The following is an 18,028-nucleotide window of genomic DNA, read 5'->3' as shown; positions in this document are numbered from 1 at the left end:
ACACTCCAGAAATATACTTCAGCATATGATATATAGCTAAAATTAGCATATTGAATGCATGTTGCACAATACATGCACACAGTGGCAGTTCTATCTATTGTTTTATTTCCGCTGTCGTCATAGGTAACATGAAATCCAAAATGTTCCCACACATCAGACTATATACGACGCTGGGGCATCCTCCAACTCCGGGCAGCCTTCCTCATCTCTCCCACTTACCATTTCTGCATGTGACGTGACCTGCAGCACTCCACACTCCACCTGAGGAGCGGTCTTTGTCGATCAAAAAAGCAGTCAGATTCAGCAACTGTATGGCCTATTTCTCGCTTAAAATGTTTTCAGAAACACTTTTCGGTGAACTATTTTCGTAAAATACGAGATCGTATTCAGAACGAGACGCCATTAGAGTCTGTTTTGAAATTCGGTAGCAGCAAGAACCACGTGACGCGTTCGTCCAATCAACTGCCATGTGTTGCGTTCATCACGCTCATCCCCCTCGTCGTTTCCAGTAAGTGTTTTAACATAGGTGTCGAAAGTGGGCACTACGGCAGTAAGTGGTTAGTGCACATTAACCGTGTACTGACGAACCGTGCGACGCACACACGCTCCGAACCGAGAAATGCGAACCGAGCGGTTCATGAACCGTACCACCCCTAATATCTTGTAGTATTAGTAATATTATAATATTAATAATATTAATAATTAAGCGAAATAATTGTCTGCCTGGACTAGCTGTCAACATCAAAAGGTTAGGCGATTAATATGAGGTTAGAGAAACGGATTCATGGTCAAAAAGACAAATATATAGCTAATACATGTGCTCTTATGCCTTGGTCTTCATATTAGATTCACAGCCAAATGTCCCAGAAATTAATTATCATTGCCATAGTAACAGCTTGCCCACTTTGTTCATTAACAGCGACACTAGAACATTTCTATTAATCTTATCAGGTTCTGTGTGTTTGCTGTATTGTGCCAGTGTTTATAGAGTGGTTGCTGTGCAGCTGTCCACTGACTCACAGTTGGATTCATGATTAAGGTAGAGCAATTAAAAGGGAAGAATCAGCCAGCTTTTCTAAGGCTGATTCTGCCGATTCCAAGTGCCTGATGACTAACTAATCTACCAATTATTTTTTTGATTAATAGTTTGGTCTGTAAAGTTCATTGAAAACTTTATATCATGTCTTGTCTGATCAACAGTTCAAAACCAAAGATATTGAATTAACAAACAAAAGTAAATATTCCAGTCAATTAAAAAAAAATTGCGAAACAAAATAGTTGCCGATAAACCTTCCGTAGATCTCTCTGTAATCGACTAATTGTTGTAGCTTAAATAAACAACTGTTGCACTCCGGATGATAAAATGATCTGTTTAGTCTCTGAAGATGTTGAAATATTGTCTCAACATTGTTTAACCATCAAACTTTTCGTCAGTGCTGCATACACGTAGATCATGAGAGTTGTAACTGCCTAAATGTTTTTAGTGTAAAAAATACAACAGACCTCCCCTGCACACACCCAAGCACACTGCTTGTGTGGGAGTGTGCCGAGCCTCAGCCCTTGTGGTCAGTCATGCCTTTTGCCACATTGCTTGCACAGACTTGCTTGTTGCAGAGGTCATGAAATGCTGCTTTCTCAGTTGCTATGTGTGTATGAGTACACGTTTCCATGCAACTGTGTGAGAAAGAAAGAGGACGTGTTGGAGATTTAATGGTTTCCATGTTTCCAAATGCTCCTTAACCTGTTCTGTACACTAAACGTCAACACTGAACAGCTAAGACTGACCCGTACTTCACCCCGGACTCTTTGTTTATCAGAAGCCTCTTAATTTAACTCAGAGGCCAGTCCACTGTGAAAGACACCTATGTTGGAAAAGTCTGATCCCAGGAAGGTTACCCAGAGTCCATTATTGGCATCAAAAACTTATGTTGCCACACAGTGTACTGTCATTAGAGCCAGCATCTTACAGTCTTATCGGAAGACTTATTAGTGGTATAGAATCTGTCCAAGCAGCAGCTGCCATGTGTGGATGTTGTGTGGAGCTGTGGAAGATACTGTTACCCAAGAAACACAGATGACAGATGGGACTAGAGGTGTTATCAACACCCTTGGCCTTTAATGATTTTCCAAAGTGCATGCACACAGACAAAACTGTGCATGGATGAGCACACTATTTGATCCCTACTATACATACAATTATGTAAGAGCGTTGTTGCATGCTCATCAGCTTTCTCAAGGAACACAATTACACACGCACACACCATGCATATATAGCAACATGCGTACACACTTAGCCGGCTAAGTTTACAAATGCACCTTTTTTTCCACACTTAACTGCCATTTTTTAATATCACAAAACTGTGCTCTATACACAGTGGTACACATTTGAAAACACCATTTTAGTGAATGAGGATACTGAAGCTTTTCCAAAAACGCAACCCGTTCTCACGCCGAACTCGTAAAATATGGATGCTTGGGCAGTGGCTGTCAGCGTCAGTGCGAAAACTGAGTGTGTGTGTAGAACACTTGAAGATGATGTAGTATTAAGAGCGTCAATGGTAGCGAGTAATATGAAAGCCAAAACTTCCTCATAGGGAGGCTGGTTGGGATGGTGGGTCAAACAACACAGGACTTTCACCCCGGAGACTGGGCTTCGTGTCCCGTGTGTCACTTTTCCTAAACCCAACTGTCACTTTCTTCTTTTCATAAACCCAACTGTCCCGTTCTTCTTTTCCTAAATCCAACTGTCCCGTTTTTGTCCAGCTAAATTGTGTCTTCTGCTATATTAAAACATAATATCATCATAAGACATCACAGAGTGGGAGGCGATAGAATCAGAGGTGTACTGTAAACTGTAGACCAGCTACTGCTTACCAGATGATTGTTGTAATTCTCAACTTTGTTGTTTGCCAGCTGTGTTTGTGACAATTTAGAGTCATATCAACAGTTTAGGAGATGATAGCTAATGCTCTTGCTGATTTAAAAATGCGGTATTTATTGTGCATTTGGTCAAAATGTATTTAAGATGTACACACCCCAATTCCAATAAAGTTGGAAAAAAAATAAAATGATATATGTATAATTCTTGATGCTGCACTTTCATATGGCTCTTTGTAGCATTACCTATTTAAAGCTTATGTACTTGTACTTACTACTTGTTGTCTGGAGTTTGCACCTTCAAGGTTGGACACACTTAATTGTAAGTCGCTTTGGATAAAAGCGTCAGCTAAATGACATGTAATATAATTGTGCAAAACGTAAATAAAAACAGAATACAATGATTTGCAAATCCTTTTCAACCTATTTTCAATTGAATACACTACAAAGACAAGATATTTAATGTTCAAACTGTTAAAATGTATTGTTTTTTTGCAAAAATTCACTCATTTTGGATTTGATGCCTGCAACACGTTCCAAAAAAGCTGGGACATGGGCATGTTTACCACTGTGTTACATCACCTTTCCTTTTAACAGCACTCAATAAGCATTTGGGAACTGAGGACACTAATTGTTGAAGCTTTGTAGGTGGAATTCTTTCCCATTCTTGCTTGATGTACGACTTCAGTTGCTCAACAATCCGGGGACTCTGTTGTCAAATTTTGAGCTTCATAATGCGCCACACATTTTCAATGGGAGACAGGTCTGGACTGCAGGTAGGCCAGTCTGATACCCACACTCTTTTACTACGAAGCCACACTGTTGTAACACGTGCAGAATGTGGCTTGGCATTGTCTTGCTGAAATTAGCAGGGATGTCCCTGAAAAAGACGTTGCTTGGATGGCAGCATATGTTGCTCTAAAACCTGTATGTACCTTTCAGCATTAATGGTGCTTTCACATATGTGCAAGTTACCCATGCTACGGGCACTACCACACCCCCATACCATCACAGGTGCTGGCTTTTGACCTTTAAGATGATAACAATCTGGATTGTCCTTTTCCTCTTTGGCCCGGAGGACATGACGTCCATGATTTCCAAAAACAATTTAAAATGTGGACTCGTCAGCCAACAGCACTCTTTTCCACTTTGCATTAGTCCATCTCAGATGAGCTCAGGCCCAGAGAAGGTGTCGGCGTTTCTGGGTGTTGTTGATATATGGGTTTCATTTTCCATGGTAGAGTTTTAACTTGCACTGGTAGATGTAGCGACGAACTGTGTTAACTGACAATGGTTTTCTGAAGTGTTCCTGAGCCCACGTGGGAATATCCTTTACATAATGATGTTGGTTTTAAAAGCACTGCCGCCTGAGGGATCGAAGGTCACGGGCATTCAATGATGGTTTTCGGCCTTGTCGCTTACGTTCAGAGATTTCTTCAGATTCTCTGAATCTTTTGATGATATTATGGACTGTAGATGATGAAATCCCTAAATTCCTTGCAATTGTACATTGAGAAACGTTTTTCTTAAACTGTTGTACTATTTGCTCACACAGTTGTTCACAAAGTGGTGCACCTCGCCCCATCCTTGCTTGTGAACGACTGAGCCTTATGGGGATGCTCCTTTTATACCCAATCATGACACTCACCTGTTTCCAATTAACCTGTTCACCTGTGGAATGTTACAAACAGGTTAGGTGTTTTTTGAGCATTCCTCAACTTTCCCAGTCTTTTGTTGCCCCTGTCCCAGCTTTTTTGGAACGTGTTGCAGGCATCAAATTCAAAATGAGTGAATATTTGCAAAAAAACAATACAGTTTATCAGTTTGAACATTAAATATCTTGTCTTTGTAGTGTATTCAATTGAATATAGGTTGAAAAGGAATTGCAAATAATTGTATAGCAACTGTTTTTATTTACGTTTTACACAACGTCCCAACTTCATTGGAATTGGGGTTTGTATTAAAATCAGTGTGCTGTGGTAATTGTAAATGATGTTACACATTTAAAACTAGAATCTGATAGAATAGCCTATAATATTATATATAAAAAAAGCCTAAGCTCTCTCCCTCTGAGCATCTGTACTTTGTGCCATCACACATCTGACAGTGGGCTCCTGCAGCACATGCTGGGAAGTCAAATTTTGGGAGCACAATGACTAATAAGGCTGAAAGACACATACAAACTAGGACTACAGAATACTGTTCCAGCCCTTATCCTAATGTGTACATTTGTAGATGAATTGAATCCACCTTAATGTGAACATGGTCCTAGTGCTGCATGGTCCATCCTCCTGCAACTCAAAAGACTTGGACTCATCACTGTGTCTCTTTTTGACAATCTAATTTTACTAAACTCTAGTCATATTGCTTCTAAAGGTCATCAGATTGGCTAAGACTAAGTAGCTTAAGTGCCTCTGATACTAACAGAAGTACTCCCTTGTTCACAATATCTTTCCTGTGAAATGCATCCTCATCAAAGTCCTCATCTTCTCTATATACATGCCATAGAAAAGCGTAAACTCTTCTTGGAAAAAAAAACAGGATAAAAAGGCTTATTTTGAGCCCCAGTAAATTAGTAAACTCGAAGGAAAACCAAGCAAGTGTTGCTTCATCTTTCCTCTCCCTCCGTATCTCTCCACTTGAATTTCAATTGAGAGGCTTCAAAGTGAGCGGCTCAGTGGTTGAGGGGGTCATCAAACAAGCCGGGTAATTCAGCGTTACAGGCCTCAGAGGGCTCTCCAGGCCCACTGCTGAACAGAGCTGGTCAGCTGAAATACCTGGCTATCTCCCATTGTCATACCTGAATGACTTGACTTTTCTGCCATTTGCATAGCAGGAGATTCAAACACACAACTCTGTGAGGGGAATCATTTTCCTTTAGCTGTTAACAACCTGTCAGGCCAATTGCACCCACTCTGATTCAATGATTTGTCAACAGCATTATAATAGTTTCTTCTGATGTTGTGTTGTGTCATTTCTGTTCAGAAATTGACCCTGAAATGTTCTTTTGGAGAGCTGTGATTCACTGATGATTGTGGGTTAGGCACTGGCATTGTCAAACAGCACAATTGGAACAATGAGACATCTCAGTCTCTGTGTACACAGCGTGAATACACAAACTACTCAGACTATCACATGCACAAATCAAACAAGTTTTAGCAATTGCAACCAGCTGCTGATCTCTCTCCTCCAGATACTACAGTATGAAGGTCCTTGACACAAGGGCTGATGGTTGGGTCAATATGTTCTATGAACAGGATTCAGAGTATGGCAGATGGCTTGAGTTGCTTACCATTTGCATACATGCATACAGAGCTATGACGTTTTGCTGATCTGAACAGGGGCTGTTTTTGTCACAAGGACATCCTGTACCTTGGAGCAGACAGCTTTCATTGACATTTAGATGTCATTTGACATTTCTCACAGTAGTTTGTAATGAAATGTTGGAAGATGAAATAAAAGAAGAGTAGTTCAGGTTTATCTGATCGGGCAGTGGGGGGGATGTTGGGGGACATCAAACAAAAAAGGTAGATAAACCTGCCAGAACACTGACTAATAATTATCTGAGCTGATAACTGTAACTGTCTGATGTATTTCCATTTTCCTGATGTACACCACATGGAAAGTGTTTTTAGCAGATATAGACATCTGCTAAAGACAGAAACCCTTCAGCATTTTGTGTTAGCTCATCCCGACAGCTGAGCCCCACCTGCGCTGTGTACTGTACTGTGCGTGGCCTTTTATTGCCCTTCTACAGCTATCATTATAAAACACAATATAATCTAAACAAACAGTAAATGATAACAGTAGCACTAGCTCCCAGTGAAACTATAATTTTCTGATCTGTGAGTCATCCAATCCCAGCCGTATTTAAATAGGACAGTAATTTCATATTTCAGTAATGTAACGACTGTCTTTTTTTTGGTAATTTTTGCCACTTTTTCCAAGCTGAACCTCAGCTTATTGACTTGAGGGCAAATTTGCTCATTAGCGCAACTTTCCACTGTGATTGACAAAAGAAGTATCACGTTAATTGGCTGCTGAGAGGTCTCGGCTTGAAGACTTAACACCCACTCATACGGTGCACCTCTTTTTTCATTCTCTTGTCTCTTTCCTTTCTCTTCGTCATTAGATGGTGGTTCTGAAGGACCCAATGGAGGACCCGGACGACATTCTGCGTGCCAACCGCTCCAGGGAGAAAACGTACATGTTTGATGTGGCGTTCGACTACTCAGCCAGTCAGGTCAGTCAAAAGTAAAAGTTCAGATAAAACAAAAACAAAAAGTAAAGTCTAAACAAATGTGCCAAAGCATTTGTGACCCTAGAATATGCGCTTGAACCTTTTAAGCTTATATTCTTCTTCCTTTGCAGGAGGAGGTGTACCGAGCTACAACCAAAGGGCTGATTGAGGGCCTCATATCAGGCTACAATGCCACAGTGTTCGCCTACGGACCCACAGGTTTGTGTGTGTGTTGCACAGAATCCACAAAGTTAACTGAGCACTTTGAATGGAGGTTTATCCTTCACTAATTACATGCGTTAGCTTCCTGGTGCATAATCTCTGGTCATCCTCTTTCTTTCTGAGTCAGCTAGCCAGCATACCCTCAGAAAAGGGCTAAGTCAAAGACTAATTAAGCACTATTGCTCCATCAAGTTATTCATCTGTCTCACTGACTTCCTCTGCCTTCGTCTCAGAGATTCACAACTCTTTGTCTCCTATTGTGGGGAAGTAAACACAGAGGTTTTAGGCCCTGTTTACACATACATGGTTATTTTGAAAAACGGAGACATTTCCCTTCGTTTGTGCCCTTCGTTTACACGCAAACGGAGAATTTGCCTCTGAAAACGAGTCTTTCTAAAACCTCCGGCCAGAGTGGAGATTTCGGAAAACTTTGTTTGCACGTTTGCATGTAAACTGAGACAAACGGAGGTTTAGGCAGCCGAGAGAGAGAGAAAGAGGAAGTGATTCGTTGCTGTTGTTGCTATTTTCGGGATTCTGATTGGCTAACGTGGGCTTGAGCTTCTCGTTACACTGCCACCTACAGGTTTGGCATGCTCTTGATGGCATTGACGGCATATATACACGGGTACATGTAATCGAACACTTTTCTGAAAAGTGACAGCTGTGCACAATGTTATTTTTGAAAACGGAGAGGTTGAAATGTCCGTTTATGAAAATAGCCGGCCACATGTAAACGTAGCATTAGTGTGTGTGTGTGTGTCCAAAGACAGCACATCAGCACATCCTGTCCATATTACTGAACATTCAGTAATACGGGCACAGTAAACGCTTAGCTTTTATTAGGTGGTTTGGTTTAAAAAGTAGTATTTACTTTGGTTAACAATGAGCATGATATCTTAAAAACTGCATTAATTCACATTTTTTTTGGTTTTTCTTTTCTGTTTTCAGGTTGTGGAAAGACATACACCATGTTGGGGACAGACAAGGAGCCAGGCATCTACGTTCGAACGCTAAACGACCTGTTCCGGGCCATTGAGGAGACCAGTGACGACATGCTGTACAGCGTTTCCATGTCCTATCTGGAGGTCAGAATTTCATCTCACACAACTTGTCTCAAGACATTTCTTCTCATCACATAATCATCTAGTTAAAGAAACCCTGAAGTAAGGCACGAAATGATATAGCCATTTACTTGATTGCTCAATCAGAGTTTAAAGACGTCTTCACATTTGAATTGTCTTTATCTATCTCTGTTTTTGTCATCGTCACAAGTAGAACTCCCTCTTCGCCGTCATCTGTTCACACTGATAAGATCTGAGATTGTTAGCCAGTGCCAATTGCAGGCAGATACTACTGGTCTCCTCTTACTTTTGCCTGGCTTTCGTTTCACATATGAAATGAGCTGAGCTGGCATCTACAGCCCTGCAGAGAAGCCCAGGCACAGATGAACAGACTTAGCATGTTATATACACACAGGTATATGTGTGGGTTTTTGTGTGCCCTGTGTTTCTTTTATATCTTTTGTTGATGCCTTTTTCATGTCTTGTGTAAATCAGTTTGAAGTGCCTTTGAATTGTTGTTGAAAGGTGCTGTACAAATATACTTGCCTTGCCTATGGTTGGCTTGTTAAAACAATTAAGACCTTTTTTCTTCTTCTTCTACAGGCAAAAGTGTACATGCTAAAAAACACCAGTGCCACTCAAAACTATCAAACACTTTTAAATTTGTATTCCGAGCAAATATAATGGCAGCCTATTTTGTTTTGTTTGTCTCTCCATGTCTCTTCACTGTTTATGTCGAAACAAAATGTACATTTGTGCCATTCATTAGCTGGCTATCGCCTGTAGTGTTTACAATGTGTTTAAGGGCATCCTTTTTCACAAAAAGCGGCGAAGTGAGGCAACGTGAGGCAATGCAAAGCATTGAATCAGTCAGTTAGCAACTCACTCTTTTAGGTCAGCTTAGTTTGTCCTTTAGTTAGTTAGAGTTGTTTTTTTTAGCATAGTGGCATGAATAGATACTTACTGAAAAGGGGACAGCAGTAATGATGCTACCAGACCATCACTTAAATGTTGTCAAAAGGCTGAGGAGGTTTGTCTTTCTAATATCTCATTATGTGTTACTTCAACACCACAGTAAGTACTAAGATAAGATAAGATGCGCCTTTATCGTCTCCAATAGGAGACACTTGTCTTGGGCAGTCGAGAGAACAAAAATGGCTGCACATCGTACATAAACACACAATAAACATACAATTATCTCATACAAATGCAATCAACTACAGTTAACATTCAATAAACCTCATCCACCCCCTCATATTGCACATAAATTCAACCCAGATTGAACATTTTCCCATTAAATCATGTTACTGTAGGTGTAGAGGGGCTTTCGTTGCACTGAAGCCAGCAGTACTTTCAGGTGTGGAGTGATCTGTGGTCCTGTTGGCTTAGTGATTATCTCTGCCTTTGTCACTGGATGATGAACCACAGATAAGACGGCAGGCTGATGATGGCGGTTTCTCTGTGTGCCTGCTGGCTGTGGTTCCAAACCTCATTACTGAGAAACAGGTACAGCTCAGACTGTGTGTTTAATGACAAAGCCCCTAATTGCACTGGGTACAATGGAGTTGGTTACCTTGACTCTGATAGCAGTAACTGAGCCTCACTGGTGTGACTTAGTGTTCCCATTTAAAGAGGTAACTTTTGCCTTTTCTTGACTTTGGTCAATTTGAAATAAGTATAGTCGTGCGGAGATTTCTTAGTGTATGTAGTATTAATAGCTCTGAATAAATTTTAAAGTTACCTTTTTTTAACTCGCACGTAGCATCTACTTGTTTTTTATAAAACGGGCTATATTGTGTAAACCCTGAAAATTTGTCTCATTCAGGATCGATTTAATGATTTTAAGTAAATAATTTGTCCATCATAGTTTTGCTCCCAAAAGTCGTTCTGAAAAAGATGGCAGCATGAATATAAAGAAGACTGAGTCAGATTTGTTCAACAATGTTCAGAAAGGGAAATGATAGAAGGAAATACAGAAAGAAAGAGGCAGAATATGAATATAACCTTGTGTAAAAAAGAAAAATGTGAAAAGAGCACTAGCCTTTTAAATGGGAAATGGAACAAAATAAGCACTTGTTGGGTCCAAATCTTTCCTATTGGGAGGAGGGTTCCCATCAGACATCGAAATTTCATTCATTTTTTTTTTGGTGCCAAACACTATCATTATGTTCAATGACTGACAATGTTTTTGAAGCCTAGCTCTTTAGTAGCTCTCTGGGTGGGCGGAAGTACACATATTCCTATTTAAATGCCAATCATTATTGACAATCGAAATTTATTTGAATAGGAACAGATGCTTAGACATAGACAATGTACAGCATCACAGCATTTATAGCTATTGCTAATTTCCAAGACCCGTCCCTAGAATGCCCGTCTGAATCTTCACTGACATATTTAACTCTTCAGGACGAATCCGGACACAAGGATGTGTGTGACGTGTGTTTGCTGTTACCAGGGAGCAATCTGTTGCCAATGCTGCCTCGCCACAAAGAGGTTAAACGCCATTTTACAGCCTGACCTAGCGATGTGCACACATTGGCTCCTTTTCTTGTTCAAATGACTCTCTCTTTCACACGTGCAATCTCTAAAACACACACACAGAAACACATATAGTGAATGCAAATAAATACACTCTGTGTGGATAAAAAAAGACACATTCAGTTATTCTTTACCACTCACATGCACATAGTGCTCTCTCCCCCTTTTCTTTTATTTTTGTTTATTCTGGTTTTATTTCCCAACTCTTCTCACATTTAAGAACCTCAACGGAAGGAGAAGCCTTTTCATTGATGACTATGTTCATAACCAAATGATTAATGACATTCTTACTGCCTCAGCTTTGTGTTTAGTGATAATTATAAATGCTTATGCTAAACTTAGATGGTGAACATTATGCCTGCTGACATCAACATGTTAGTATTGTCTTTTTGAGCGTGTTTGCGTGCTGACATTTGTATTTAGCTCAAAGCACCATTGTGGACAGCATCCCAGAGCCACTGGCGTGGCTGTAGACTCTTCAAACCTCACCAGCAATGAAAGAGTACAGATGGAAAAAATAATAGAACAAATATCCAACTGTCAGTGTCAGTAAAAGCACCCTCCTCTCAGAGTTTGTGGCTGGGATCTGCTTGACAAATAAAAACTGTCCTCACAGCTCCAACCTCCCAGTGGTTTGTCGTACAGTGGTCACTTTCCAGGATGTCCCTTCCTGTACTGAGTTTTTATGTGGGTTCTTTTAGGGGCATTCAATGCACCATCAATGTCAGTTCAGAGAAGTCACCTGCATTTACTTTTGTGTGAATGAAGAACACTGACACCGGCTGATGACAGCCTGCCACCCAACAAGCAGTGGTTTCTACATGACAAGTTGCTGAAAATATAGCATTTGATGTTTGATGTCATTTTATGTTTTTGTACCAGGTTTGGGTCTGTGTAGGAGGCGTGAAAGCCTGAATGGAGCCTTTTCAGAGGAAATAAACAACCTTCCGTTGCATGTCTTGACTCAAAGAAACATAACTTCAGGATGGATGCCTCACTGAGATCTTTATTGACGGTGCATTCAGCTGACGATTTTATATTTCTGTGTTTTTTTAGATCTACAATGAGATGATCCGTGACCTGCTGAACCCATCCTCGGGCTTCTTGGACCTGAGAGAAGACTCTAAAGGAGAGATTCAGGTTGCTGGCATCACAGAGGTGTCTACCATCAATGCACAAGAGGTTAGAAAAGCTTCCTTACCGTGCATGACATGACTTCTTACTTATTTCAGTCAAAACGTTCAGATTTTATCCAATGCAACTGCACAAGTAGAACTCAGCCTTTGTGTTTTCAGATCATGGAATTGCTGATGAGGGGCAACAAGCAACGCACCCAGGAGCCGACAGCCGCCAACAAGACGTCGTCTCGCTCCCACGCTGTCCTGCAGGTGGCCGTGAAGCAGCAGAGCAGGTGTCGAGACGTCTTACAGGAGGTCCGCTTTGCACGTCTCTTCATGATCGACCTAGCCGGCTCTGAACGAGCAGCACAGGTGTGTGTATATGTACTTAGTCAGGAGGTGTCTAGTCTATGTCTACGTTTCATTTACGGGATTGTTCCATTGCCGGACGTTCCGCCAGATGTCCCTTATTTTGCCGGGTGTCCGTCGCCTTCCTCTTTCTTTGTGTTGGAATTCTAAACTCTGGTGGATTTATGAGGACTATGGTTAACTGCTCCTCAGATCTCTGTAGGGTAAATCCAGACAGCTAGCTAGACTGTCTGTCCAATCTCAGTTTTCTGTTGCACGACTAAAACAACTTTTGAACGTACATGTTCCACCAAAACAAGTTCCTTCCCGAGGCTATTTTGCAGCAACACTGTGTGCTCCATCCGGCGCCTAGCACCGCTGAAGACGATTGTGATTGGTTTAAAGAAATGCCAATAAACCAGAGCACGTTTTTCTCCCATCCCGGAATGCTGTGTGGACTAACCAGACCCTCCTCCGCAGCGCTGTGGAGGAAGGTCTGGCAATGAGTAGTCTATATCTACGACGTTCCACTTCCGGGATTGCTCTGGTGCTGCCGGAAATTCCGCCAGGTGCACGTCTTTACGGCCCGATGTCCGTTACTTTCCGTTTTCTTTGTGTTGGAATTTTAAACTCCGGTGGAATTATGAGCACTATGGTTAACTGCTCCTCAGATCTCTGCAGGGTAAATCCAGACAGCTAGCTAGACTATCTGTCCAATCTGAGTTTTCTGTTGCACAACTAAAACAACCTTTGAACGTACACGTTCCACCAAAACAAGTTCCTTCCTGAGGCTATTTTGCAGAGGCGTCGTTGCTCCCTTCGGCACCTAGCGCCGCCCAAGACGATTGTGATTGGTTTAAAGAAATGCCAATAAACCAGAGCACCGTTTTTCTCCCATCCCGGAATGCTGTGTGGACTAGCCAGACTCTCCTTCGCAGCGCTGTGGAGGAAGGTCTGGCAATGGGAGACTAGGAGGTGTCTAAATAGCTGAAATTATGTTTAATTTGTAGTTTTCTAGGTGGCCAATTTATTTGGTGTTTGTGTATCTAGGTGGATGCATTCACTTTTGTCAACTACTTGTCTTTTGCCAAACTCAAGTTCAAAGACTGGACTAATGTGCCTGTTGGATACACTGCTTCTTTTGAGCCTGTAGGTCTGCTTCGTGAGAGTCTGCTCACTGGGGATGACAGAGTATCTTTACAACAGTCCAGGGTTGAGGTTCCCATAAACTTCGGGAGACTTTAATAAAAGCCTCTTTATATCTGCCATTATGGCCCGCTATGCAGTTTATTAAAGTAGTACACCAACATTTTGGCAATTGGGATCACCTTATAGTGTAACACAATGCCTTGCAGTGCAATGCAGGTTCACAAAAGTAAAAACTACAAACAGCACATGAAAAAAGCAATTTGACCAGCTATAACAATACAATGCTACTTGCACATTAATGCATCAGCAAAAATAATGTAATATATCCTGTTGTGTAGTATAAAACTGTTAGGGGACATTTTTCTGCATTGAGTACTTTGACTTTTCATACTTCAAGTGAATTGTGCTGATAAAACACATTTACTTATACTTAAGAAACATTTTAAGGACTTTTACTTAACTGTAGTGTGTGAGTTTATTTATCAAAAGAAAAAGATAAAATCACGCCAGCATATTGACACCAAACAAACACAAAAGTTTATTTCGATGGACAACATTATGCTCCCAGTCGGATCTTTGTCCTTCCAGAGATTTTATTTACCCAAAAATGTTGGTTTGTTCCTTTAACCGAGACAACTGAAATCATCATGTCGTCACTTTCCCTTTCTCTCCCTATGAAGAGTCCATCCCTAAACATAAATTATATCTTTTTTTCTGTGATAATATGTTATTGATTTTACCTTTTACAAGAGACCACCTCCCCCCTGCACCCCCCTCGCCCCCCCCGTGTGCAGTAGCAAGAGGCAAGAGCCTACTCGCGGTTGGGTCGCTCTCACACCAACTCACCTTATACCCCACCCCCCGACTCGGACGGTCCCCCTCACTGATGCCCCGTAGTGCAGGTCGTCCAAACAATCAAAACAGCTGCTGTCGTTAAAACCTCACTAAGAACCGGGACGAAATCACATCTCCTCGTCCAAAAAAGGTCGCGCCCAAACCATACCAAACCCACACTAAACAGGCAATTGCTACAGGGACGGCGAGGGGCTCACCCACCATACTATCCCTCAACTCTGCCTCTTCCACCTTCACACGTGGTGGGGTAAGAAGGGACTCGCCTGTGCAAAAGAAAGAACAGAGCAAAGGACAGCCTGCAAAAAGAGTCTCTTAAAGACCAAAAAGAATCAGTAAAAATGAACAGCCGGGGAAAAAAAAAAGGGAACAAAAAAGGAAAAAAAAAGGGAAAAGAGAGAGGGAAGGACGGGAGGAGGAAAAGAATCAGGGAACAGAAGTGGATGCTGGAGCCAAAAGGAAAGGGCCGCGGGGGGTCGCAACAGGGCGCGAGCAGAAGCGGAGGGCAGCGAGGAGCGAGAATGAGGACAGGCTTTTTAAACTGTCGAGTGAGGATGTTGAAAAGCATTTGTTCAGTTTAAGGTCGGCAGTTTGTCAAGAGTCTGCTTCTGTCGGTCAGATGAATGGCTTGTCATTTATGCCACGCTGTCATGTCCTTGCACAACATGACACAGTCGGGGAGTGAGAGCACTTACTTACCATGGAGACAGTTTGAGAGCCATACTACTGATGAATAGCGCATATGGCCTCCATTAGGAATGGAGCAGAACAAACAGAGAGTTGTTTGTCACATGAAGCAACAGGGAAAAAAAATGTTCTGCTTCTACATTAAGCAAAGAGGGGTGGATGAGGTTAGTAAACGTTGGGGAGGTAATGCCATCTACTGGGCAAGAATGGAAACATGACAACTACTCTGAAAGAAACAGCCAAGGTGCCCTGGTAGCCAAGGGGTTTAAAGCTTCTGAAATTTTGATTTTGATTCTTAAGTATTGCTCCATAACATCATCATTCATGTATATTCAATATATTATTACACACTAAATAGGCAACAAGTTAAAAACACATCCTCAGGTATTATTTATTACTATATACTATACTAATATAGTACTATCTGGGCCCGGCCCACTTCAGAGCACAGGACAGAGAAAAAAGAAAACAATACAGAAATCTCTCATGTGAAATAATCGTCGTAACTTTAGCAGGAAAAAACTGTGTTCATGTAGGATCACAATGATTATAGTCACAAGTTGATTAAAGTTCCGGGCCTTTAAGGCCCTAACCATGTAATCGCAAAGTCCCTGGTTTGAGTCAAGCTGGGGGCATTTGTTGCATATTATTTCCTATCTCTCCCTCAGTTGTCTACAGTTTACTCTGTAATAAAGGCATTAAATGCCCAAAGAATATTTTCAAAAAGCTCGAGAGGTTTTCTCACCCACATCTGTCTGTCAATAGACTCAGAATAGGGGTCAGCGGTTGAAAGAGGGGGCCCACATCAACCGCTCCCTCCTGGCTTTGGGCAACTGCATCAACGCGCTGAGTGACAAAAATGGCACCAAGTACGTCAACTATCGAGACAGCAAGTTGACTCGACTACTGAAGGTACAGCAATTTAGGAATTTATAAGGGACCATCTACAGGATTGCCTCATTTTACTTTGTGATTCAGACAGTATTCATCCTTATTGTTTTCTTCTGATATCTTTGATTAACAGGACTCGTTGGGTGGGAACAGCCGAACGGTCATGATAGCCCATATTAGCCCCGCCTCTGTGGCTTTTGAGGAGTCTCGTAACACGCTGGCATACGCTGACCGTGCCAAAAGCATTCGAACACGGGTGAGCTCAGAACTCATGTTTTATCAATTCAGCCTTATCTGTCTTTACTATAGTTAAAATAGAGATGAGTGGATTTCATGACACAATTTAATATTTCAGGGTTCAACAATAAGGGTTGCCCTTTGGCCCGGGGCAAGTAAAACGCCACGTCGGGCAAGTAAATAAAACAAGCCACTTGCCTGTTTTGGCATCATCATATCATAAATGAGGTTATCACTCTCTGGGGGTCGGAAAATGCTTTTTGAATGATGTGATTTGAATGTGTCGTTGGCCAATCAAGAATTGGGTTTTCTTTCGACAATTTTTGTACTCTTTTGATGCTTTAAACTTTTTCTTTTTACTTTTTTTTTTATTTATTTTTTTTACGTATTTCTCCCCCTCCCCTGTTTTTTTTCAAACTTTTTCAACGTTTTTCCTGGAGAGAAAAAAAGTATTGTATAGGGGCCGTAAAATTGACTTTGGGCAAGTAGAATTTTTTATTAATTGCCAGACCGGACAAGTGAAAAAAACCTTAGCGTTGAACCCTGTATTTCATTACATTTTGGTTTAATATTGTAGTTTTTACTGCACATATCTTTGTAAGAAGAGTAGATTGTTACGGTTTTTTAAGACGGATTGATTTGTTGCCAATAAAGCAGATTCAAATCTTTCTGTTTTTGTTAAAAACATTATGTAAATTAAGCTATTTACCATTTAATAGTATTTCATTCTGTGTTGTGGTTCCATCCAAGAACCAATTTAGCCACTTAGAAAATGTTAATTTCCGTGTGAAATTTGAGACCCATGTAAATATCTAAGTATTCTTTTCTTTGTCTTTCTCATCGCTGTGCGCTTCAGGTAAAGAGGAACCTTATAAATGTGTCGTACCACATTGCTCAGTACACCAACATCATCTCAGACCTGCGCTGTGAGATCCAGCGGCTCAAGAAGAAGATTGCAGATCAGGCGAGCCGCCAGCTTAACTCAGACCGAGCCGACATCCGCCACGTCCAGGGTAAAGTCTTGTCCACAAATGCCTCCTCCCAGTATGAAGAAAATCTGCCAAATTAAGTGGTTTTCTAATATTTGTATTCTACACTGCGTGTTTTAAGACTATTTCCTTATTCTCCTTTCCTCATCATCATCTTTCCTCATCTCTCGTAGCGGAGGTCCAGGCCCACTCCAGCCACCAGAGTCAGGCGGAGATGGACCAGTTGAGGGAGCAGCTCCTGGATGCCTTCCGCCAACAGATGGAGATCAGGAGGAGCCTGATGGAGCTGGAAAACAGCAACATGGAGATCCAGATTGACACCTCCAAACACCTGTTAACCATTGCAGAGTCAGTGTTCAGGGTTTATATCTCCATAGCATACACACTTTACTCTGTAATCCCCTGTGACAGTTAGGAATACAGTTAATTTTAAAAAAAAAAGTTTGTAAACTGATTTACTGTATGTGTACCTCAACCAGTATTTATTATACCAGCTATGGTGAACAGAAGACAAATTATAAATGACATTATTATTGCTGGCAGTTCAAATGTTTGTATATATCCTTCTTTTCCCAGCTGGGAGCAGGAGCGGAGTAGGCGTAGGAGGAAGTGGCGTGCTGAAAGGAGGAAGGAAAGTGTCAATAAGGACGAAAGCGAGAAGGACTCGGACTCCCCAGATTCTCCTCCGGATAGCACAGAGACCCAGCAGGTGGCGATGGCCCGAGAAACCCTGGTTACACTCATGGCTGAACAGAAAAAGATCAACAAACAGAAGGTAGGATTCTTGATCTACTTTTTAAAACTAAGGAGAAATGGTAC

The 18,028-nt window shown here is 41.4% G+C and overlaps 1 protein-coding gene across 1 annotated transcript in view; it reads left to right on the top strand.

Moving 5' to 3' along the window:
* Positions 1-18,028, top strand: part of kif19 (kinesin family member 19) — a 41,873-nt gene that overhangs the window by 18,622 nt on the left and 5,223 nt on the right. The window contains exons 3-12 of the mRNA XM_031314773.2: positions 7,010-7,120; positions 7,249-7,336; positions 8,288-8,424; positions 11,995-12,120; positions 12,234-12,428; positions 15,858-16,004; positions 16,117-16,239; positions 17,077-17,233; positions 17,383-17,557; positions 17,786-17,984. Of these exons, the coding sequence (XP_031170633.1) occupies positions 7,010-7,120; positions 7,249-7,336; positions 8,288-8,424; positions 11,995-12,120; positions 12,234-12,428; positions 15,858-16,004; positions 16,117-16,239; positions 17,077-17,233; positions 17,383-17,557; positions 17,786-17,984 (1,458 nt within the window). The remainder of the gene's footprint in view (positions 1-7,009; positions 7,121-7,248; positions 7,337-8,287; positions 8,425-11,994; positions 12,121-12,233; positions 12,429-15,857; positions 16,005-16,116; positions 16,240-17,076; positions 17,234-17,382; positions 17,558-17,785; positions 17,985-18,028) is intronic.

This window comes from Sander lucioperca, chromosome 22, assembly GCF_008315115.2.
Source record: "Sander lucioperca isolate FBNREF2018 chromosome 22, SLUC_FBN_1.2, whole genome shotgun sequence".
Taxonomy (NCBI): Eukaryota; Metazoa; Chordata; class Actinopteri; order Perciformes; family Percidae; genus Sander; species Sander lucioperca.
The sequence above is the reverse complement of the archived record's forward strand: the minus strand, read 5'-3'. Positions and strand labels throughout refer to the sequence as shown.